The 23,761-nt window shown below is 52.1% G+C and overlaps 1 protein-coding gene across 1 annotated transcript in view; it reads left to right on the top strand.

The window, feature by feature from the left end:
- Positions 1–3,949: 3,949 nt before the first annotated feature.
- Positions 3,950–23,761, top strand: part of TPCN1 (two pore segment channel 1) — a 58,358-nt gene continuing 38,546 nt past the window's right edge. Inside the window, exons 1-2 of the mRNA XM_021698635.2 lie at positions 3,950–4,134; positions 6,648–6,884. Coding sequence (XP_021554310.1) covers positions 6,773–6,884 — 112 coding nt within the window. The 5' untranslated portion in view covers positions 3,950–4,134; positions 6,648–6,772. The remainder of the gene's footprint in view (positions 4,135–6,647; positions 6,885–23,761) is intronic.

Genomic DNA, 23,761 nt, shown 5'->3' with positions numbered 1-23,761 from the left:
ATGTCTGACCACGTATACCTAGAATGTTCCTGAGAGATGCCTTGCTCAGAGCTGGGGCAGAGTTCTGTCTGGGATGCCCTGGGTAGCCTGTCCAGCCTGGAGGCAGGGAGGTTGATGCTGGGACTCTATTGCCTGTTATCACTGCTTCCAATCTAAGGCTGTTTGGGGCTTTCTGGGAGGAGGGTGGAGTCTGGGAAAGGGAATAATGGGGTGGATTCTTGCCTTCTACTAACTACTTGTGTATATTGAGAGGAGGCATGAACAGTGACCTCAGACCTCACCCCTTCTCATGCTTGCTTTTCCTGCCATTGTCACTACTTTGCCTTTTGTCCTGGCCTGGCTATCCGGTCCTGATTCTATTCTCACTTCCTCTTGACCACCTTACCGGGGGCGCAGGGAATAAGAAAGTCATCCTGATTTGATTGGTTAGGAAATCCAGCCACGGGGCGCCTGGGTGGCTCAGTCGGTTAAGCATCTGACTCTTGGTTTTGGTCTCACTCTTGAGGTCGTGATCTCAGGGTTGGGAGATCAAGCCCCGAGTTGGGCTCGGTGATCAGCATGGAGTCTGCTTGAGATTCTCTCTCCCTCTCCTTCTGCCCCTCCTGCTCATACTCGCTCTCTCTCAAATAAATAAACAAATCTAAAAAAAAAAAAAAAAAAAATCCGGCCACAACAGCTTCCCTCCTTGCTCAAGAGGAGAAGGCTTGGGTGGGAGGTGGTAGGAGTTTTAAACAGGGAGTGACTGACAAGACCAGACCTACAACCTGGGAAATTGTGGTAAAAGGGTTGGCAGGCTCAACATGACAAGAGGATCAGGTTTGGAAGGCTGTCGCAATGTCCACGGAACAGACGAGGGTGGCCTCAAGGAGAGACAAAGCAGTGGATGGGCTCCAGAAACATCGAGAAGGCAAAATCAATGTGATGAGGTGAAGGACTGGACATGGGGGACAGGGGAGAAGGAAGTGAGGGATGATGTCTAGTGTGCTGGCTCAGGTGTCTGGATGGATTGTTTTGGTGTTTACCCAAATGGTGAACAATGGAAGAGAAGCAGGAGTTGAGGGTTTGGGTATTTATTGTTGGTAGAACTTGCTATCTATTTGCCAAGCCTTGAAAACTGTGGGGCTGTGTGTGCCTGGAAGGAGCACCTCTTCCTAATTCACACCAAGGCACTAAAGATGTATAGACTGCAGCCACCGGAGTGGGACATCTGTGAGATGTGCAGGAGTGGTTGGGTACGTAGAATAGATTTCAAGAAAGACCCAGAAAGATCCAGAAAGGTGAGAGCTGTCACCGCACAGATGGTGACTAAAGCCATGGTGCGGGCAGGGGACATGCAAAGTGAGAAGGATGAAGCCCCTTCACTCTTTTGATGACATTCCTTCTCATTGGCTTCAGCCTACCTGACGTCCTGCCCTCACTCTCAGTACTGCAGCCACACTGGTCTCTAAAGTGTTCAAAGCACCAGGATCGTCATACGCCATGTTCCTTTTGCCAAACCAGTTCTCAACCCCTAGATTAGCTAATTCTCAACCTTCGAGTCTCAGCTCAATGGCAGTCTCTCCCCAGACTGGAAAAAAAAGTGCACTATAATCTCCGGAAACCCTCTGCACCTTTTCTGTACGGTACTGATCACGGGTGTAATTTTTTTCCTTTTACAGCTCTATTGAGGCATAATTTACATACCATAAAATTTGTCCATTGTAAGTGTACAACTCAATGACTTTTTTGGTAAATGCTAAGTTATGCCACATCACCACAAAATTTCTGTCACTCCCCAAAATTCCCGTGAGCTAATTGGCAAGCAATTTCCATTCCCAACTTTAACTTTTCTGGATATATCATATAAATAAAATCACATAAATGGAATCAGATAGCACGTAATCTTTTGCATCTGACTTTGGGCTTAGCACAGTAATTTTTAAGCAGGGGTGACTCTGGCCTCCAGGAGACATTTGACAATAATTTGGAGATATATTTGGTTGTCACAGCTGGGAGGGAGTAGAGGCTGGGGATAACACTAAACATCCTGCTCTGCACAGCATGGCCCCCTACAACAGAGAATTATCCAACCCAAAAGGTGCCAAGGTTGAGAAACCCTGACTTAGCCTAATATTTTTGAGGTTCATCCATTTTGTAATGTGTATCATCATTTCGTTCCACTATTCTACTTTCTGTCTCTATGAATTTGGCTATTCTAGGTATCTTATATAAGTGGAATCACACATATTTGTCCTTTTATGACCGGCTTATATTTACCTAGCATTATGTCTTCATGGTCCATTCTAGTAACCTTTATCAGAATTTCATTCCTTTTAAAGGCTGAATCTAACTCCGTTGTGTGTACACCACAAAATGTTTATCCATTCATCCATTGATGGACTTGAGTTGCTTTTTGGGGAAAGGATTTGTTGACCTCCATGCTGCATCATTCTGGAAATGAATCTCCGCAGGCATATTTATACATTTATCTGTATATTACTAGATTAATGACTACCTCCCACATTAGACAAGCTCCATGAGTGGAAAAATGAGGGGTTTTTTGGTTGTTTTTGATCACTTTGCCCCAACACCTGGTAGTAGGCACTCAGTGAATACTTGTTGAATATATGAATATTTAAGGTATGGACCCAGATGACCCCACCCCCATCCATTTTAAGCAGGAAGAGTCAAGGACAAATGTGCTTTAGGAAGAAAAAGAATTGCCAGTATTGGGCGCCTGGGTGGCTCAGTTGGTTAAGCGACTGCCTTCAGCTCGGGTCATGATCCCAGGGTCCTGGGATCGAGTCCCACATCGGGCTCCCTGCTCTGCGGGAAGCCTGCTTCTCCCTCTCCTACTCCCCCTGCTTGTGTTCCCTCTCTCGCTGTGTCTCTCTCTGTCAAATAAAAAAAAAAAAAAAGAATTGCCAGTATTTACTGAGCTCAGCTCCATGCCAAGCTTTTCGTTGCCTCACCCCATTTAATCCTTACAACAAACCTTCTGAATGTACAACGAAATCACATTTTAAGGCCAAGAATGGGAGTTAAGTTCTAAAGTTGTTAGCACAAAAGGCAAAAATTGGTATAATCAAAATGACCTAATCTGAACACTCACTCAAGTAAGATGCCTTTCGTTGCATGCTCACCTTGGAATGCATGCATGGCCGCTGGGTGGAATGGTAGGGAATTTATAAACTACCCTTTCATCCCCATCACCTGTGTTTGACTTGAAATTAGCTAACCAGGATGTGACTCCACTTGACCGGTTTCATCCACGCTTTAAGGATGAAGAAGCGGGGATGCGAAGTGGTACGCAGAGGGGCAGAGTATAGGCAGGGACACAGAAGATGTCCAGGAATCCTGGCAGGCAGTGGGGAGGGAGGTCTGGAATGAGGCAGGGGCTGGAGGGCACTGTCTGGAGCACGGACAGGATCGTGGTGAGGGCTGCTGATTCTTTGGGCAGCCAAAGGGTAGCGGGCTGGACCCCATTCCACATCTCTCTCTCATTCCCGGCCATTCCCCACCTGGTCAACTCACCTGCTTCGAGGGCTCCAGGTTTCTCAGCGCAGTTCCCTCCGCGGTGCCTGCGTTGCTAGGTTACCCGCCAATCACTGAAGGAGGGACTCGGCACCTGACTGACTTTCCTTTTCACCATTCAATTTCTTGTTCCTCTCAGTTCGCCCCACCTCCTGTGGCCTGACCAATCAGAAGCACCGCCTCTCTGACCCTCCACCAATTGAAAGACCCGGGACTTTCTCTGGGTTGGGCTGAACGAGTAAGGCGGGGAGGGTGGGAGGAGAAAGGGGCAGAGCTTATTTGTTCCTCCCCTTCCCAAGGAGGTGGGCAGGGAGTCCGGCAACGGCAGCGGGAGAGAACTGGGGAAGGACGTGAGGCTTGGCCACTCAGAGCTCATCATGCAGCCTAGGTAGCCAATAGGTCGCCGCAAAGGGGAAATGGGGCGGGGCCGGCGGGGTGGAAGGGACGGTAGGCGGTGGACGGGAGAGCTGGCGCAGCTGCTGTGGTGGCAGCGGCTGAAGTGGCGGCGCCTGCTGTGGCTGCAAGAGCTCCAGGCTCGGGGCTTTGGTCGCGGCGGCACCCGCGGGCTGGGCTGCGCGGTGCGGACCCCGGCGCGCGGTCCGGGTTGCTGGGGCGGCGCGTGTAAGAATCCGAGGGGTGCGAGCGATGGCCTGACGGAGAGGGCAGGGGTTAGGGGTCAGAGGGCGCGGAGTGAGGGGTTGCCGCTGTGCACTGGGCTGTGGGAGGCGGGCAGGGCGGGCCCAGACGGGCTGCGGGGAAGTCATCGCCGCGCTCTTGTCCCCTCAGCCCGGGCCGGGGCTTGGCGCCTGCTCTCCTGCCTCCCGGCTTCCTGAGGCGACCCCCACGCGGGGGCCCCGACCAGGGCTGGGGAGCACGTGGAGCTGGAGCCCGCATTCCTTGTCCCCCACCCCACCCCGCCATCTGCTCAGCTCCCTGGCTCCCTGAGGCGCCCCACCCACGGAGACTCGTGCCCGGGTCACGGATGGCTGCTGGCCCGCTTTCCTGGGACCTGTCCCCACGAATGACCCTTCCCTTCTGGGTCCTCTATAGAGGGAGAAGCAGAGCCCGCGGGAGGAGCGCTGGGCTAGGACTCAGGAGTCCTGCACTGTGTGACCTTGGGCAAGTCCCTTCTCCCCTCTGGGCCTCACTTTTTCCTCTCTGCAAAATGATGGGCTTGAACTCAAACTGGGGGCCTGGTTCTGCCAGGAGGGAGAGGGTAATGGTTAAGTGGGGAGGGCCCCTGAATTCAGACTGCCCGCGGGAAATCTGGGCTCTCCTACTTGCCTGCTTGTAAGTTAACCCCTCTAAGCCCCAGTTTTCCTCGTCTGTGAAGTGGGGATATGAGCTAAATAGGATTTCTCAACAGCAGTGCTATTGACATTTGAGCCACATATTTCTATATTGTGATAGGTCTCGCTTGTGCATTGTAGGATGGATGTTTAGGGGCATCCCTGCCCTCTGCCTACGAGCACCCCCACCCCCTAGTTATGATAATCAAAAATGTCTCTGTAGGTTGCTGGTATCCCCTGGGGAGCAAAGTCACCCGGGTCGAGATCCACAGAGCTAAGATACTGCATATGCATTGCAAGCAAACGGTCACAAATTAAACAGTTAAAAATAAAAACCTCTAGCCATTATGATAACAGCGATAAAAATTTAGAAACCTCTTTTCGGTGAGACGAGAAGATTGATTGATTCTCTCTCGCCTGTAAAATAAACATGGGAGAGGATGACAAGACGTTAATTGTCAAAGCTGAGTGATGGATACAAGGAAGTTCCTTTACATATGCTCTCTATTTTTGAGTATATTTGAACATACCTGGTGGTAAAAAGTTAAACCAAAAAGAAAATAAGTAAAACATAAAATTCTTAAGACAGGCCGAATAGTAGTGTCTCATTTGGGATTTCCTCTTTTGTCTCTCCATTATTGAGATTACAAAGTAAAATTAATCCCCAGACCTGGGGGAAACTTAAAAAAAGTCTTACAGGAAGTTGAGAGCAGAGAGCGACAGGCCCAGCAAACAGAATGATGCTCACTTTTGCTGCCTAGTTTTAAGAAGATACTGACACATAGGAACTTGCTCTGGTGATGTGTGAAAGATGCAAATTGCCAGGTTGCCATTTAGTGGGTGAGTTTGGAGGCCGACTTGATTGAGCCCAGAAGTCCTCAGCTTGAGGAAGGAACCTGCTGCTGTTTTCAAGTTCAAAGGTCTGCTGCCAGATCTGCTGAGTCTTTACTTTGCATTTGGTCCTGCTCAGCGGAAATGGGAATGTGTATAAATAGGAACTGTAACAGGCTAGTTCTGAGTGTTTTAAAATTGGGAGTCCAGGATGAGCGCTTTTGCTGTGTGACTCTGGACGTCATTTTAAAAAATACTCTTCTCCTTCCTCCTAAAACACCAAAATCTAGGAGAATAATGCCTATATAAGAATGATATGGGCACGTGTAGGTGATCTGGCACACGACCTCTACACGTCATTGAAGCTAGGTGCTACGTAAATACCAAGGCTGGGTCTTGGAGAAATTGTAGTGTAGTGGATAGGATAACGGGTCTGGAGCTAGACTGTGTAGTACCCAAAGTTTGGCTTTCTAGCTCTGGGTTCTTGGGCAAGTTCCTTAATCTCTCTGAGCCTAGAGTCTCCCACTCTGTAATGGGGGCTAATGATCCTACTTACTCTTACGAAGTTTCAATCAGGTTTACTTAAAAATTGTTGGAAGAGCCCCTGGTACATAGTAAGTGCTCATTGAGTATGAACTACTATTATTTTAATGGTTGTATTTTTTTTTTAAATCTTTAAGATCTTCATAGAACACATAAACAAGGGTAAAGAGAGATGGAGGTAGAACATATTAGCCATAATCTCAATCTCCAGACATAATTATGCTTAAATTTTCAGTATTTGTTCTTACAGAGTTCCCCCCCCCCAATATTTTAATGCTATTACTGTAATACTCTTTATTGAGATATAATTCACATACCATAAAGAATCCACCATTTTAAAAGGTGCAATTCAGTAGTTTTTGGTACATTTGCATGGTTATGCAACTGTTGCCACTCTAATTCCAGAACATTTTCTTCAGTAGTGGTTGTATTTTGATAATCGTTTTTCTCTTTTTATCCCCCAAACCCTAGAAGATGCCTCTGATGGAGGAGTTTCTGAGAAGCACCTCTGGGCCAGTGGCTTTGAAAGGGAGCTCAAAGCAGAGGCTATTTAAAGCTCTGGACATCGCATCCTGAGGGCTGCAGGAGAGGAGAGCATGGCTGTGAGTTTAGATGACGACGTTCCCCTCATCCTGACCTTGGACGAGGGTGGCAGTGCCCCACTAGCTCCCTCCAACGGCCTGGGCCAAGAGGAGCTGCCTAGCAGAAGTAAGACTGTGGGGTGCGCTGGGGACGGGGTACAGCTTTTCTGTTTCAGGGGGTGAGCTGTGGGCTTGGTGGTCTGGTAGTAGATGCGTGTATTCTAATGCCTGGCCCTACATCTGACCCCTAAGTTCTGACACAAACTACTGGCAGGCCATGGAGTCCTAATCTTGCATCCCCAGCTTAGGGATGCTTCCAGGGAGTGAGTAGCCTGCCCTCCCGGGGCTCTCGCCTCTCTCAGGGCCTTACCTCCCTTGCACTTGAGGTACCCTGCTTTGTTTGTGGATGCTTACTGGGGACCTCAGGCAAATCTGCTCTTTGGCTAGCTTCCCTGCCCCATTCCATGTTAAAAAAAGAAACCGATTTCAACACCAGCCTCCTCTGTCCAACCTGAAACTCTTGGCAGGGAAGCAGAGATGACTGCTTCTCCACGGTAGAGCTCAGTCCCTGCATTGCCCAGGACAGGGTGGGACGGGGGCAAGCATTTGCCGTGATCCATTGATTTGAGGGTTTGGGGTTTTGCTTTGTCTTCTTCTTAAACCAGCGCCTAGCACAAAGTGAGCCCAAGAGAGGCGAGCTTTAAATTTTTTACATTTTAATTGTGTTTCTGGCAGAATGAGAGACCTTAAAAAGCTTTCTGGTCCTTGTCCCGGAGCCATTTCCCTCATAAACCCAGGCCTTAGGTCCAGGAAACCTTAAAATAACTTTCATTTTGTGGAGGGTCCTAAGATGTCAGGGACTAACGCTTTAGGATCTCCTCACCAAATGGATGTTCCATCTGCTGGCCATGCTCCTGAGCCAGGACAGAGGGGTACTGCTGTCCTTCTGTTCACAAATGAAGACACTTGAGTCCAGGGAAAGACGAGCCTGGCTCTCCCGTCTCCTTTGTCCAGAGAGAACACAGTTGAGTTGCAGGGAGCTCCGCAGCCTCCCCTTGGAAGTGATGAAGGACAGCAGTGTTCCTGTGGATGGGAGTGCTGTGGGAGGCCTGGCTCCCTATAAACTGGCCTCTCCTTGCTTCGGCATGTTCACCCCACTTAGAGTGGTAGAGCTGGGTGGTCCAGGGAGGTCCGAATAGAAATCAGATTCTTCCCTAAGTGCCATTCAGGGTGGAGAAATCAGTGGCTCTGATTTCAGGCTCACTTCTTTTTTTTTTTTTTTTTTAAGATTTTATTTATTTATCTGACAGAGAGACACAGCAAGAGAGGGAACACAAGCAGGGGGAGTGGGAGAGGTAGAAGCAGGCTTCCTGCAGAGCAGAGAGCCGGATGTGGGGCTCGATCCCAGGACCCCAGGATCATGACCTGAGCCGAAGGCAGACACACAATGACTGAGCCACCCAGGCACCCCTCAGGCTCACTTCTTAAATGCCCTAGAGCTGGCAAGCTAAGTATTAGGCTCTTTCTTATTTGTTATCTTAACTAAGATCCTTTTGTAGGGTAGGCAGTATTATCCCTATTTGACAGAGGAGGAAACCATGAGTCAGAGAGGTAAAATAACATGCCCAAGGTCACATAGCCAAGCAAGTGGTTGAGCATAGATTTGAACCCAGGACTATTTGACTCCCCTCCCCCTCCTCCCTTTTTTGCTCTCCTGCTTCTCCTTGTTCCATCACAAGCCCTTAGTAAATGCAAGTACTAGCCCTTCGCATTTACATATATTAATCTCATCATATAACCTCAAGATAAAATTATTTTCCATATTACAGAGGAAGAAACAGCCTCAGAGAGGTTAATGTCCAAGGTCACACAGCTATTAAGCAATAAGGCCCCTCTGATATCCACCCCACACCACTGTGTAAGGTGCTTTGAAGAAAGTGATGTAAATGAACGTGACCTAGCCTCAGCTTCATTTTTGTTTTGTTTTGTTTTGTTTTATGTTATGAGTTGGGTGCTCAACTATGAGTTGGATGCCACCCAGGTGTCCCCCCTAGTCTCAGCTTCAAAGTAGGATACTCCCTAGTGTGGAGGGTGGTCAGGTCCATGGCCAAAAAGGGAATGGACTGCAAGGGTGGGCGGTTAATATACTAAGGGTGTGGATCATTCTGGAAGTAGTCGGGCTCAAGATTCCAAATTGGAATCCTGGTCATTGTCTGGGTGCCTCTCTTAAGTCCTTCCACAGTATCAGAGCTGATGGCCAGGGTGTGTGGCTGTCCTGTGATTCAGAGTGGGAAGAGCAACCTAGTTCTGTGTCAAGATCAGGTTTTGAACCACTGACGAAGCTTGAGTGGGAAATAGGCCAAGTAGACAATAAAACCAGCCTTGGATGGGCCTCTAGTAAGGCTATTTTTATCTTGGTGAAGTCGGTGGCTTCTTTGGCTATTTAAGAACAATGAAATATAAAACTGTCAAGGTCCAGGGAAACTGCTTTCCGCACAGTGTGTTGGTGCCTCAGTTTCCCCTCTCACCCTCTTACTAGGTCATTTGCTCAAACCTCCAAGAACTAATAGTTGTAATCCTTCAAGGCTCATTGGCAAAACAGTCTGGCCTGTCTGAGGACAGTTTTGGCCTGTGTTATTTCATCCTTGGATTTTGGCATTGACCTTCTACCTAATGTGTCCTAATCCATTCTTACAAGGACACCAGTCAGGTTGGATTAGGGCCCAGCCATAGGACCTCATTTTACCTTAATTACCTCTTTAAAATACGGCCACATTCTGGGGTCCTGGGGTTAGAACTTCAACATAGGAATTTTAGGGGGACACAGTTCAGCCTGTAACCCTCCTTGCCCTCTCCTCAGATGCAGGTATGCAGGAACCTGGCTGTGCTGCCTCTGACCTTTGACCCTACGCTGGGGGTGGCCTATGCTGGGGTGTTATCTTCACAGGAATCTGGAGGGTTGGGATCATTTTTTTTTTCCCTTTGTGGGCAAGAATGGATTTTATCCAAGACTCAGACGTCTCTGGGCTATAAGAGTGGCTGCCGAAATGCTAATGAATGACTCATAGGCAGATGTCAGCTTGATAAAGGAGGCAGGTAGAAGCAGAGGTATTTAAAGCCTGGAAATTAGGAATAACCTTGAAAATGGGCAGTGGGGCTGGCGTTTGACAGTGTGGTTTCGAAATAGCTCACGGTGTGCATTGTGTATCAGGCTGAACACTGGGGGCAATACAAAGGATTTTCCAAGGGAATTCTGGTCACACTCACCTTTTGCCTTCTCATTGCCTTTTGACCCAACAGTTGCCTAAGATGGGCTTGCACACTATGCTTTTTCTGGGTATAAAAAGGATTGGGGTTGAGGGGAGTGGCCGAGACACTTCGTCTCATGGGGCTACTTTGGTGCTGGTGGTCCCTGGTTTCCAGGCGACAAGCCATGCAGGGATAAGGCCTAAGGTAACAGAGCAGCGGAGCCCTGTCTTCCTCCTTCACCGTGATGCCGAGTTTGCCATCGGGAGTTACCTTGCTCAGTGTGGTATCTAGCAATGTAGAGGGCCACTGCCCCCTTGCAGGGGGCCAACATGTGGCATCCTGGCTCCTTTTCCAGAGTCTTCATGTAGCCAGAGCCAGTTGGCACCAGGCTCAGTCAAGGTGGGCCAGAGCTGTTGGCCTTGGGGCAGGTGTAGCCAGGATGAGCTGGGAAAGAGCAGTGGGGGCTGTCCACCCAAGGATGATCAACCCCAAAGTGAGCTCTCCATCACAGAAATCTGTGCCCACGGTTCTTGCCCAGTGTCCTTGCCAAAGAGTGAACACTGTCCAAGGGACTCATGTAGCTTTTGCCACGTGTGATACCCCGGGTGGTAGACTGATTCAGCATGCGGGCTCCACAGTCAAGCTCCAGGCTTCCAGGTCTAGCCACGTAGGGATCTTTGCCTCTGTAAGCCTCAGCCTCCTAGTCTGTAGAGTGGGGTCATGCTGGCATGTCCCAGGAGGGTTGTTGGGATTTCGTGAGATCACGTGCATGCTCCCCACAAGAAGTGCTCGGCCAGTCATAGGCATTGTTGTCATGGCCGGAGACCGGGCTGCTTCTTTGGAATATCATGGTACATGAGCAGGGGTCCTGAACCCAGGCCAGGATCTGAATCCTGTCTGCCTCACTCCCGGCACCACGGGTGGCCACCAGCGAGCCAGGAAGTGGAGGCGGAGGCAGCTCGGCAGCTGGACACCAAACAGCAATTAGGTTTTCACAGCCTCCCGGGGATCCTGGGCATTGGCTCCGCGGAGTCATTCCCGGGCTTTCTTCGGGCCTCACCAAGGCAGAATGCCGGGTGTCACCAGGCCGGCGGCCGCACCCATTAAAATGAGCAAGCACCCGGCCTGCTGGGTTGCAGCCTCATAACCCAGACTTGAAGCCTTTCGCTTCCTTAGCCCTCCGCGTCTTCACGAGGGATCCTGTCTGTTGCCTGGGGCCCCCCTGCCACGAAATGCCATCTCTCCCGTCCACACGGAGAAAGCCACCGTGGCGAAATGGCGGTCATGGCAGCTGGGTGCGGGCTGGAGCGCCGGCTGCACTGCTCTCCCCCCAGCGCCTCGGGGGGTTCTCCGTTCACATTTGCTCCGGAGCGCTCCATGAGCCAGAGCAGCCGGCTTCTCAGCCTCCAAGTCAGGGAGGGAGCATGGGAGGGCTTGGGATGGCTCACAGCAGTGCGTCTCGGGGGGCTCCTGATGGCGGTGCCTTCCCCGAGGCCACCTCGAATGGTGGCCCAGGAGGGAAACGCCAGCTCTTGAGGGGAAGCCCCAAGATGGACGGTGGTCCCCGGACTGCCTCCATCCCACCTTGGTGTTTGGGGAGCCCACGCGGCGGCTCTCCATCCTTATCCCTTTGCTGGGGCAAATTCCCTGATTTGGACACTTCTTCACTCTTTCCCTTCTCTCCCTGTCAGTCCAAGCTGAGTAAGGTCATACACGATGAAGATCACGGCTCTCAGGGATGAAGCCCCTACACCAGGTGCCAGGCAGTGTCCAGAGGCACTCTGCTCGTGCTGGCTCTCTCGTTGGGTGCTCCCAGCAGATGTGTGAGGCCGGCACCTTCAGGATCCCCGTCTGACAGGCGAGGAAACTGATGCTCTGGGAGGTTGAAACATCCCCAAGGTCACGCAGCCAGGAAGAGCCACGGCCTTGAACTCATGTCTTCTGACCCCAGACTCAGGCCCTTAACTCCTGTTGCTGCATGCCAAGAGGTAAACTCTGTGGAAGAGGGAGAATTTTAGGCTGAATTTTCTTTTCCAAAAGGAAGTCGGTTTCCCTCTTTATTTTTTCATTTTTATTTTTTTAACTTTTATTTCCTACGAGACGTGCTATTCTAAATTGGAGTTCCATACCTAGAGCTCCTCTTCCTAGTGTAAAAATAGCCAAGCCAATGGGGTGTCATTGTACAAACTGCATTGGATCATCACAGAGGAACCAGAAAATATGGGCAGGTGAAAACCAGACCCCAAAGGACACCCACAATTCCCCCCAGTAGAAGACTCTGGCTCTCTCCTCCATGCATGCCCTTCCTCAGCTCTTCCTCCATCACAGTGGTGGGGCTGCAAATGAGAACGTAAAGGAGTCAAGATTGGGGAGTAGAAAGGAAGGACAAAGGAACACCAGCTTGGGAGTGTGGCATAAGGCTCCTGGGGTCCTGAAGAGGGTGGGGTCCTGAGGAGGGTGACCCCCTGAGGTCAGTGGTTGCTGGGCAGGTGATCCCACCTCGGGGCCCCCCGGAGGATATCCTTGGATTGGATAACTGAGTTAGGTCATGGTGTTTGGGCTGCCTTTGGCACTGGGGGCCCCTTTTGCCTTGTTTGTTCTTTGTGGGAGGGACTTACTTAGCTGTAAAAATGTGTAGTTCTGCCTCTGTTGGAACCACTCAAGAGGATCTGGTTCAGCGGAATTGACCTTGTAGCGTAGGTCCTGGGGCCCGGCGGGCCTGGGCCTTCACTTCCCGGCGGCTGCCCCTCCGCCTGCCCCTGCCGTACAGGATCGTTGTTACAGATTTTCCACTGTATCAAGAGAAGTCAAAACCTACACTTTTAGTCAGAAGTCTTCTGATTTTTAAATATTGGTAACCAGTTGGTAACCAGTTCTCATTTCTTAAACACAGCCGACCGAATAAAATCTGGTCAGTGGCCCGCTGCTTTATGACCTGAGCAAGAGCACACCGATTCAGCCTCGACTTTCTATTCAGAACCAGCTACTTCAAAATAAGGAAACAGTATACAGCCGACCACGGAACTGTGGCCCATGAGATGTTCTTGACCTTTGGGTGGCATTCAGTGGGAATTGGAACCGGCCGGGAGGTTTTTCTCTCTGCTTCCACGTGATTTGCCTAGAGAAGGACCAGATTTCATCCATCTATGGAACGGAGGCTGGAGCTAGGGGGTAGAAGGGCGCAGGGGGCAGAGGCCTGGAGGTGTCGGAGTGTGTGGGTGTGGGGGTGCTTGGGGTGGAGGATGGGGAGGAGAGACTGGCTCCGGATCTTGGAGATTCTGTCCCGACCCTCCACCCTCAGGCCAGGCCAAGGAGCTGGGATCTCATTCTGGGTGATGGAGAAGCTGGAGAGGATGCTCTCAGCCGGAGAGTGACGTGGTCATGTTTCCAGGGAGTGTCTGAGAATTCAAGCACACCGCCCTGTGAGGAGTGGTTGGAGCTGGGTGTGGAGCCCAGGGAATGTGGTGGCGGCCCAGGGACCTGGTGGACCTGTTTTGTTCGGCCTGAACAGTATTTTCAGAAGTGGCATCCTCAAGCAGGCCTGATGCTTGGTCACAGGATGAGCACGTAGCACCTGTGGTCTCACACCTCAGCTTCCCATGTTTGTTACCTGCCTGGGGCCTGTAGGCATTGGAGTTTGCCTGTGGAGTAAATTCTGGTGGAGACGACACCAGGGCAGACATGACACTGTGGCTGGAGTCAAGGGAGCAAGTGATGGTGAAGGCTCAGCTGAGGGAGTGGCAGACGGGCCTGTGGCCAGGTGGCATTTCGGGACAGGTGGGCGTCGGGGATGCTGGGGAGATAGGCAGGGGCGGTGGCCTAGGCAGAGGGGCAGAGGATGTGCGCTTCGCCATGCAGCCAGAGGCCAGGGCAGCAGGGGCGCATCGGGTGTGGGCCGTGGTTAAGAGTACGCACTCGCGGGCCAAACCAGCTGAGTCTGAATCCGCTCTGCCGTTTATTGCCGTGGGTCAAACAAGGTGGCATACCTCAGACCATCCGTACAGTGCCTGGTTTACACCAGATGGAACCCTTGGTGGACGTGAGCCATGAGTAGGGACAGAGCAGGCAGACCTATTTTCTGGAGAGCCTAAAATGCCAATAGCAGGAGTTTGAACTTGGTCGAGTAGGGCATGGGAGCTTCTACATCTGTTTGGGCCAGAAAGTGATGTGATGACAAAGCATCTCCCCTCTGACCTCTTGCCAACTCTGGCTGCCTTCCCCAGCCACCGTGATGCTCTTCCTTAGAAACCCTGAGGTGGGGGAGCCCTGAATAGGAATTACTTTTCTCCCTGGAGATTGGGAGGTGGGTGGAGAGAAAACTCCTAGGGTGTTCTGTAGCGGCAGGAACCAGATTTGGCGTTTTTCTTTCTTTCCCCACCAGGCTCTGGCCTTCCCCAGGGCTGGGTCATGTGCACAGCCTCGGAGCTCCGCACCGCGCCTGCCTCATGCTGGGCCCTCAGGAAACACCTGGACAATACAGAACTGAGGAGTACTCGCACAGTACCTGGCCTGGAGCATAGATGCGTGCCTCCTAGACACATCAGGAGCTGCGGCCGACAAGGGGAAAGGAGTCAGGGAAAGAAGAGCGAGGTTGGGATGAGTCTATTCCGCTGTGCCCTGGCCCACTGTGCCCTTCCTAGTCCCGCCGCACCAAGCCCTTAGGATCAGAAAGGGCCTACTCTCCTGATTTAAAAAAGCATGGCCTCCGACTGTATCCGGCAGATAAGTTTCTGCTTTGTTCCAGTGCAGTGATACAGCCCCCTGAGCAATCCATTGTAATCAAGGGTTGCTCAGGAAGTTCTCAGTCAGCTCAGCCGGGAAACTAGATCTAACTTAGTCTGTCGTCCTAAACGATAAAGACTTCATGTGTCGCATTTCCCCTCCATGGGGAAAAGGAGGGTTGGATTCTGTCCTTGTAGCCACCCTTCATGTACTGAGGAAGCGAATACAACTGGGGTATTTGGATTGCAAATTTAAAAAATACACATATATATGTATGTATTTTAGCTATAAAAGCAAGCACAGAGCATAATATTGCAGCCCTAGTGTCTTTTTATTTTTATTTTGGAAGGCATGATTTAGGGGCTTTGTATTTCCATGAAAGCCTCGATTATGTCTGGGGACTCTGCTAGGTGAAGGCACAGTGGCTTCAGCCAGCTTATGGATCGACACTTGCAAATATCTCCGGTGAGTGCGCTGTGGGTTCCTCCCCCACTCCCAGGCCTGACAGTGAATCCAGTAGCTGCAAATCAGTGTCCTTTATGCTGCCTTAAAGTCTATCTTCCCCCGAGCCAGTCTCCTTACTCTCTTGTTAGGGGCACCAAGCACTGTGACACTGGATTGCAGAAGGAAAAGATGTGTGCAGTAATGTTTCTAGCCGGTTGACCCTAGCAGGCCTTGTGCACTAATGGTGTGCATCCCCATTTTGCAGGTGTGCAGGTTGAGGTGTGGAGAGTGAAGCAGACTGGGGCCCATTCGTTCTGTCACTGATGGTGGGCGCTCGGGCAGGCAGGTGTGTGGCTGTGAGCCCTAATCCCACACCCCTGTCACCTCTTCTCTCAGGCCTTGCCCAGCAGGAGCGCTTCTCTGCCCAGACTTGAGCAGCCTTGAAAGTTTCACTAACCTCAGAGTGTAGACAAGGAAACGGTAAACTTCCACCCGCTCCCGTGGTGAAGGTTAGACCAAGTTCTCGGATCAAGTGTAAGATGAAGCCCTTGGAAACCAAGTGCTCTGACCACTTTCCCTGCCTGGCTCCAAGCCCCTGGCAGGGGTCCCAGCACTTTCCAGGCCATGAGAAATGTCTTCTCAGTTACACTCTGGGCTGACCGGCCTCCCTTCTCTTACTCCACCCCAGAACTCAGAACCGATAATCAGAAGTCTTAAAACATGGCACCGCTCAGATAACCTCATTTAAACCACTTTTCAGTACCAGTGTCCCCATGGGCTGCTGTCTCTCGCTTCTGATCCATCCCCACTCCAACTTTCTCCAGCTGAAGACCTTTGTCCTGTTCTTCCACCGAGCCTTCCCCAGGCCTCCCTAACTAGTTAGGGTAGTGGCTGCCCATCCCCAACCTCCCATTCTCTATGCTGTCTGTGCCTCCTCTGCTCTCCAGGCACAGAGGCCCTTTCCCTCCACAGCACCTGCATGTGGTAGATTTGATTAATGTCTTACGGACTGAATTGAGGTTTGCTTTGCGCCATGATGGATTCCTAAAGGTTGTAAGAAAATGGAATTTTGGTGAGGTAGATAATTTAAAATATGGGCAAGAAGGCTGAGTTTGGCAAATCATCTTCATGGTATGATTAATACCCCTGAGTTCATCCAGTGTCGAGTTGGGTTTTATAAACCAAGTTCCTTTCAATCAGGGTTTAACCTGTTTGTGGATGTCTTTCAGTGTCTCTGTGATGCCCATTTGAGGCGGCCAGGTTGGACAAGACAGGAGGACATAGTGCCCCCCTCGGGGTAACGTCTGGCTGGGTGCTGTTGTTTTGGGTGCTGATGTGGGGCACGAATGTGCCTCTTTCTGGTAGTACAAGTTTTGCAAAGGCAGAGACTGTGTCTTTTCTACTCATAGCCTGAGTGCTTCGTAAATAGATGTGAAGTAACATATCTGGGAGTGACTCACCAGGTTCACAGAACATCCAAGGCCCCAGGTGACTCTGTGGGTCACAGTGTAGCCAGCTCCTGGAGCCATCTGGGGTGACAAGGAGACTCGTACACATGTGATGGGTCAGAAATAGTCAGGGCTGGGCCTGGCCCCTGCTGCGCCTGGGAAGAGCTGACTTTTTGGATGGTTCTAGTGCTTTGCACTTCTCCACGAGCCCACACATGTCTCATAATTGCTGTGGCAGCCTGGGGTGCTTGGCTCCCACCTTCCCACCCCTCACCCCGCCACCCTGCCATTTCTAGGCTGCCTTTTTTCTCTTGCTATAATCTCTCGTTTTGTTGGATTCAGTATTTATTTTTATTTTTATTTTTTTTTATTCCTTTAGCTCTTGCTGAAAATCAGCTCGGGCAGAGCGGTGGTGCTCAGTGCTGGCTAATGGCTTGGAGCCCCTCCAAGCTGCCGGATGTGTTGGCTCTCACTTGTGGGTGGTCGTCGACAAGCGTGATGTCTCCTCTCTGTGACTCCCGAGGGTGCCCTCTTCTTGCGGGCTCGGCTGTTCACACTTGGCTGGCTGACCTTGTCGTCTGCAATCGCAGTTTTTTTTTTTTTTTAAAGATTTTATTTATTTATTTGACAGAGAGAAACACAGACAGAGAGGGAATACAAGCAGGGGGAATAGGAGAGGGAGAAGCAGGTTTCCCGCGGAGCAGGGAGCCCGATGCGGGGCTCGATCCCAGGACCCTGGGATCATGACCTGAGCCGAAGGCAGACGCTTAACGACTGAGCCACCCAGGCGCCCCATGCAATCGCAGTTTTTACAGCACACCCCGGGGCCGGTCTGGTTGCCTCGATAGGGCCCACATTTGTTCAGTACAACGGCCTCTAGGCCCGTTGGCCCGTGTGGTCGTGTTGCAGGTTATTTTGTGCTATTTTCGGGTGTGGAGATCAGACGCCGGCCCAGCGTGCCTAGAGACTCACAAGTCTGGAGATAGGGGTGGCTTGGGAGAGTTCTCAGGTCGTTAGAAATGTGTGTGTGTTGGGTGGGCGATGTTGTCTGCTGGTACTCTACAACATTCTCCTGTTTCTTCAGAGACTCTCCGTCTACAGCGAAGGACGGGGTTGAAATTTCGGCGTCACCAGCTGGTAGCTGTGCAAGCTCGGGTGAGGAGCTGAGCCTTGGTTTCTTCATCTGTACAGTGGGGATAAGAATACCTCCATTCAGGGTTGACATAAAGATTAAGTGGGAAATTCCATATAACATCGCCTAGGACCAACTCAGTAAGTGGAAACAATAAGTAATAATAAAGTATCAGGGTTTCATTTTCAACAAAGTAGTGATGTTGCCCCTTCCTGAGCCCTGAGTAGGCAATTTAAGGACTCTGGATGGAGGGCTTGAATGTGCTCTTCCTCTTATTAAATTCCCTGACTTCCTCTTAAGGAATTGTTAGCTGATTTTGGCATTTTCTTAAATGGTAAATGGAAGAATGATACGTTCACTCCCTTGACCACCATCCTGGGTGCACTACAGGGAGAGTTTAATTCAGGCAGCTCTGTCTCTCAACCTAACCACTCGTTAGGTTGGCTTCTTGGTTTCCATTGTATTTTTCTTTACCCGTGATGCCTCTTTTGGGCGGCCTGCCTCACTCAACAGGAAGGGAAACTGAGGAAAAAGGAAGAGGAGGCGGAGGGCAGTGCCTGGCCACTGACTGTGCAGGCCCTCGGGCCCCCGGTGGCTGCTCTGGGAGCGGCAGGGGCCAGATGAGCACAGGTCTCTGAACAAGTGGCATGCCTCAGCCCTCCAGCTCTCTGCAGGATGTCGGCTTCTGACCACGATCACTTCCCCAAGGGCCCTGGGCCTCTGGCCACCTCACTCCTTGTCACTGCTCTTCCGAGCAGGGCTGCCAGCAGCCATGGAAGATCCAGATGCTGCAGTGTGGCCAGTGTTTGTGAAAGCTGGGTCGAGCCAGCCCCGCAGGTACTCCCAGGCAGGGGCCGGTGCGGGCTCCGATCTGTGCTGACGCATCAGCTGACACATCAGGTGGCGTCCTGGAGAGTGAGTCTCACAGCCAGACTTGTCCTCTGAACGCCGCTTGTCTGCTGACCTCTTGCAGGGGCTCGGACGTGCCCGCGTGCGGTGAAAGATGCCTCTTCTCCCGGTGCTCTCTTCCATAGCTCCCTTCCCTGTCCCCGTGTGGTTCACAGTTAGCATTTCCAATGCTTCCAAGTGAACGCGGGACAGATGTTCGCACAGGTGCTGCACTCCTCATTGGGTAAACAGAGTGGGGCTTGCAGCCGTGTGTGTGTGTGTGTGTGTGTGTGTGTGTGTGAGAGAGAGAGAGAGAGAGAGAGAGAAGCAGTGAGGGGGGCTTTTTTTTTTTTTTAAAGATTTTATTTATTTGCGAGAGAGAGTGAGAGACAGAGAGCACGAGAGGGAGGAGGGTCAGAGGGAGAAGCAGACTCCCCGCTGAGCAGGGAGCCCGATGCGGGACTCGATCCCAGGACTCCAGGATCATGACCTGAGCCGAAGGCAGTCACTTAACCGACTGAGCCACCCAGGCGCCCATGAGGGGGGCTTTTGACGGGTGCGCAGACCTTACAAATGTCTTTTCAAGGCACCCGGAGCACTTTGTACATGGTAGGTGCTCAGTAAATACTTGGTGATGAGTGGTCAGTACCAGTGAAAGCCCTTTGTTTCCATAAACTCAGTGACTCAGGAGCAGGAAGCAGAATTGCAAGCCGAGTCTTGAATATCACGCATGAAGGAAGGAGAGATCCCATCCTGCCTGTGGGCATCTGGCAACCCCTTGCTCCCTCTGTGCCCTGGCAGGAGGTGGAGGTGCTGGGGCGCACAGCAGTGGCCAGCGTGGGGTGGTGAGGACGTGTGGGCAGTGGAGGTGAGCTTGGTGGCTCCCAGTGAGGCACCTGCCTTACACGCGGTGCGCTCACGATGCTTTCCTAGGAGAGCGAACTTGTCGTTTTGCTGCGCACAGCGTCTGTAGATGGGGTTGCGAGGTTCACTAAGACCGGCCACCTCATCACGTGCTTCCGATTGGCACACCTGCTCAGGTTACTTTCCTTTGGAACCCAGTGGCTCCGGCTCTGTCTCCTTCAGCCAGTCCACTCCTCCTGCTGTGTCTTTGCCTGGGTCAGCTTCAGGATCACTGAACTCTCCAGCTTCCCAAACATGGGCTGCTGTTTGCTTCCCTGAGCTTTATGCGTGACCTTCCCTGTTTCTGGAATGTTCCTTTCACCCTCCCCCCAATCTACCTTGTGAACCATCTTCATCCTTCATCCTTCAGAAGTGGCGCAGACATCACCCCTGAATCCCCGCCACGAGTCTCCATGGAGGGCAGTTCTCATACCCTTTTCTAGGCTGTTGTAACTAAGAAGTCACTTAACGCACCAGAATCACATTCCTTCTCTTGCCTCCTGATGGTGAGCCCCATGAGGACAAAGTACATGGTTTGACTTTTTCAAATCCAACACTTGGCACAATGCCTGGTACACAGTAGGTGCTGAATAAATGTCTTTAAATTAAACCATATTTGTTTGTATCAGGAAGGCCAGCCTTATAAAATTCCACCCTCCCTTGTTCTCCCCCAGATTACTGCATGATTTATGAAGCCTACCGAGTGGCTGTCAAGGTCATGTTCGCAACCTCAGGGAGCAAGTGCCCTGAGTAGCCAGTTGGGGGTGGGCACTTGGGGCAGTAATCACTGCCCTAAATTACGAAGAGGCACTCGTGTCCCCAGCCCCTCCCAAGAGCCTCTGTTCACAGCCACTGCTCTCAACCTTCTAGCCATTTCCCTGCCAGTTCAAGGCCCTTCTGTGGCAGACCTCCTGTATCTACAGAGAATCCCTCTGGATTTGGCCACATCGGTCTCTGTCAGCTGGCCGGAAACGAAGTTGAGGGTGGCACAGGGCATTATCCTGGCTACTTCCAAACCAAGGCTCCTCCTTCTAGAACAGTGTTTGACCCATAATACTGGCCTAGTTGAGCCTTTTGTTTGTCCTTTCCTCCTCTGGCCTGAGCCTTTGGCAGGACGGGTTTTGGGCTTGAGGCCAACGATTCAGCTAGGTTGGCTCTGCGCCAGTCCTCGCCTTTCTTGAGGTCAGTATATCTGCCCGGGACTCTGTCCATGTTTGCAGTCTTTCCTAGCATGCACTGATAACATGGGTCTACCTTCCACGCCATCTTGCAACTAGTCATCAGAAAGAGAAGGCCCGAGCAGGAGGAAATGTGCACTCTGCTTTCTTGCGGTAGAGTGTCTTTTGCCCGATTTTTATCTGGGGGCCTTTGAAGAGCAAGCCAGCAGCAGAAGCGGTGCCCGGAAAACTCATCAGTGTCACTCTGGTTTATTTTCCTCTGCTCTTGGAGTATTTTTTTCCCATGGAGTGGGGCTCTCAGCGACAACTGGCGAATGGTTGGGCGATGGCTCGTTGTCATTCTGGTGGGCACTGGTTTCCGGAGGGCTCCGGGTGCTTTGTGGGTATTCACATTTGTTTCTGTGCCGTCCGGAGCACAGCTGGACCCAGTCCCAGTTAGTGGGTGGAGAAACTGAGGCTCTGGGGATTCCGACGGTGATCCGGGGGCGGGGAGGGGCCCAGTAGCGAGTGAGCCTTGAAGAAGATGTGCAGGGTGTGTGTGTGTGTGTGTGTGTGTGTGTATTTGAGAATAGGCGAGGTCGTGCACATAAAAGAGGAGGAGAAGGAAAAGCAGCAAGGGTGGAACGGGAGTAGAGATCTCGGCGTAAACCTGCCCAGCTGCAGTCACAGTCTGGCCTTCTTCCCCATCCAGGAGCTCGTAGGCCTTTTACCCACGGCAACCTCTGGTCCTGGGCCCCAGAGGGAGGTCTCAGTGGCTTCCCCGGCCCACGCAGACCCTGCCCTTGCCGGATGGGAGTTGGATCACAGAAGCCCTCCCCTCTTGCCCGTTCTTTCCCCGCTCCTCCCTGGTGCAGCTTTATGGAGGCATATGGAAACTGTTTCTATTTACCCAGCACCGCCAGGATGCGGCTGCACGCTGTGCGCCAGCGAACGGAAACCTTGGATTCCCCGCAGGGCCATTTCAGAGGCTGCATGCAAAGCAGCCAGCTGTTTTGCAGGGAGCGTCTGGGCCCTGTTACATCAGCGAGGAAGCGTTACCATCTGTGCAAACAGGTCATCCTGGTTTGGCGGCCTGTCCTCTGAATGGGAACTTTTCTCCTACTTGGAGTCAGTTTTTTGTTACTGTTGTTTTGTATTCTAATTCCTGCCTGGTCAGCTTTTTCTTTCAGCTCCTTCCCCGCCTCCTTATGGTGATTTTATGCTCACCTCCCTGGGCTGGTTGCCAGGATTCAGGGAGGGTAGTGAAGGAGTAGGTGTTGCATAAATCTTTAGTGGTAAGGTCTGCTGGCCGAAGAGGCCGCAGCGGCCGCAGCCTGGTTTTCACAGGAGAGCTCTCTGCTCAGGGCAGCGGAGGCACAGAACAAAATGTTTCTCTTTGGGAACTTTCCCCGGAGGCACAGAATGGGATCTTCCTGGTTGCCAAGAGTGTTCCTGGTCAGCTTTCTCCGACCCTTTTAAAACCTCTTTTAAAATTCCTTCGAGCGAGAGCCAGTGGGGAAGCTGACTTGCTGGGAGGGCCTGGAAGCCTGCCCCTCCTACCCTCCTGCACCTGCTGTGTGTCTTTTTCCCTTCTTCCCTCCTGCTCCCAGGCCGGCCACCTCCCAGGAACGCGGACATGCAGAGGCCAGGGCCGGTGGCCATTGTCTTTCTGGAGGAGGTAGTGGAGGGCGAGCTCCCCGACAGCCCTGTGGTGAGGCCATCCCGTCTCCACCAGCTGGGCCCTTGCGGTATGCCTTGACCTTGCCTTTCCAGCTCACCTGGAAGAGCTCACTGTGCTCCGGGTGAGGACAGTGCCAAAGTCTGAGGTTGCATGTGTTGATCCTCATGAGGTATCTAGTAATCCCCAGCTGGGCCGGACCTGGGGTGCTGTGGTGACAGCCCTCCTGTCTGCTTTGTTGTCCAGGACTCTCCCTGTGCAGGGAGCACCCATGCGAGCACCTGTCATTCACCTGGAGACCTGGAGGCTGGTATTTCTCCCAGGAAGTGCAGATATGGCCAGGGTGGGCAGGAGTCGGTGGGCAGGGCAGCAGGACAGGTAGCTGCTCGCAGCCCCCAGGGTCTCAGGCTCCCCAAACAGACGATCCAGAGCAGACCCAGTGGGTATGATGCGTGCGCCGTAACCAGGACGTGGGGACACGTTATCCCCTGGCGCTTCATGCCCAGTAGTGACCAGTCAGGGGAACTGGGAGTCTCCACGCCGCCTCTCACATCCTGCTTTGAGGGAGTCTTTTCTAAGGAAGCCCACGGGGATCTGTTCCCCGGCAGGCAGGGCCTTGTGCCCCTAGGCACCCCACCGGCTGTGTCCTAGGGCTCGGCTGCCCCCTCGACCCTCTGGCGCCTGACCTGCCTCCTGCACCCCTGCCTTCCTCTCCTTTATGGGCTGTAATTGTCCTGCCCCTTTCGGGAGCTGCTGAGCCTTTGAACATGCCTTATACTGCAGCAATAAAGCACTTGGGATTTGGAGCATTTCCATCACCTCTGTGGCCACTTTTCCAGCCTAGGAAGTGGGAAGCAGTGTTCAGGAGCAGGGAATTAGGACCCACGTGGTGCCCCAGCACCCCCACCCCCAATCTGTGGGGCACTGAAAGTGCTTCTGGACTTGGCTGCAGGGCTGCCCCCTCTGCGTGAGGGCTGCCTATAAAAGGAACAGGGCAAGCCAGGGGCTCCTTGCCTTCCATCTGCGCCCTTTGTATAATCCCTCAATGTGCCGCCCAGCCGCTGGGGCCAGGTGTGAAGGGGGCTCTGTGAAATCTCCCAGGGCTTTCCTGAAAAGCCCTGCAGCCTGCCCACCGCTCCTGCCCCCCCCCCCCAGGGCCTTTCAGCCCTCCCCACATATAAGAGCCACAAACAAGCTATGGGGCTTTGCCTTTGGGGACCTAGTAAGCAAGCCAAGTTCTGTGTTCTGAGCAAGCATCAGGTTGAATGGTTAGAACAAAGTCCGCCCTGGAGGGGAGACTCCTCCATTCCTTCCTCTTGGCTCTGCCAATCACATTTTTCCTTTTCTTTTTAAGGTTCTGCCCTGAATTACTCTTATATGAAA

Source organism: Neomonachus schauinslandi, chromosome 14 (genome assembly GCF_002201575.2).
Source record: "Neomonachus schauinslandi chromosome 14, ASM220157v2, whole genome shotgun sequence".
Classification (NCBI taxonomy): domain Eukaryota; kingdom Metazoa; phylum Chordata; class Mammalia; order Carnivora; family Phocidae; genus Neomonachus; species Neomonachus schauinslandi.
The sequence above is the reverse complement of the archived record's forward strand: the minus strand, read 5'-3'. Positions and strand labels throughout refer to the sequence as shown.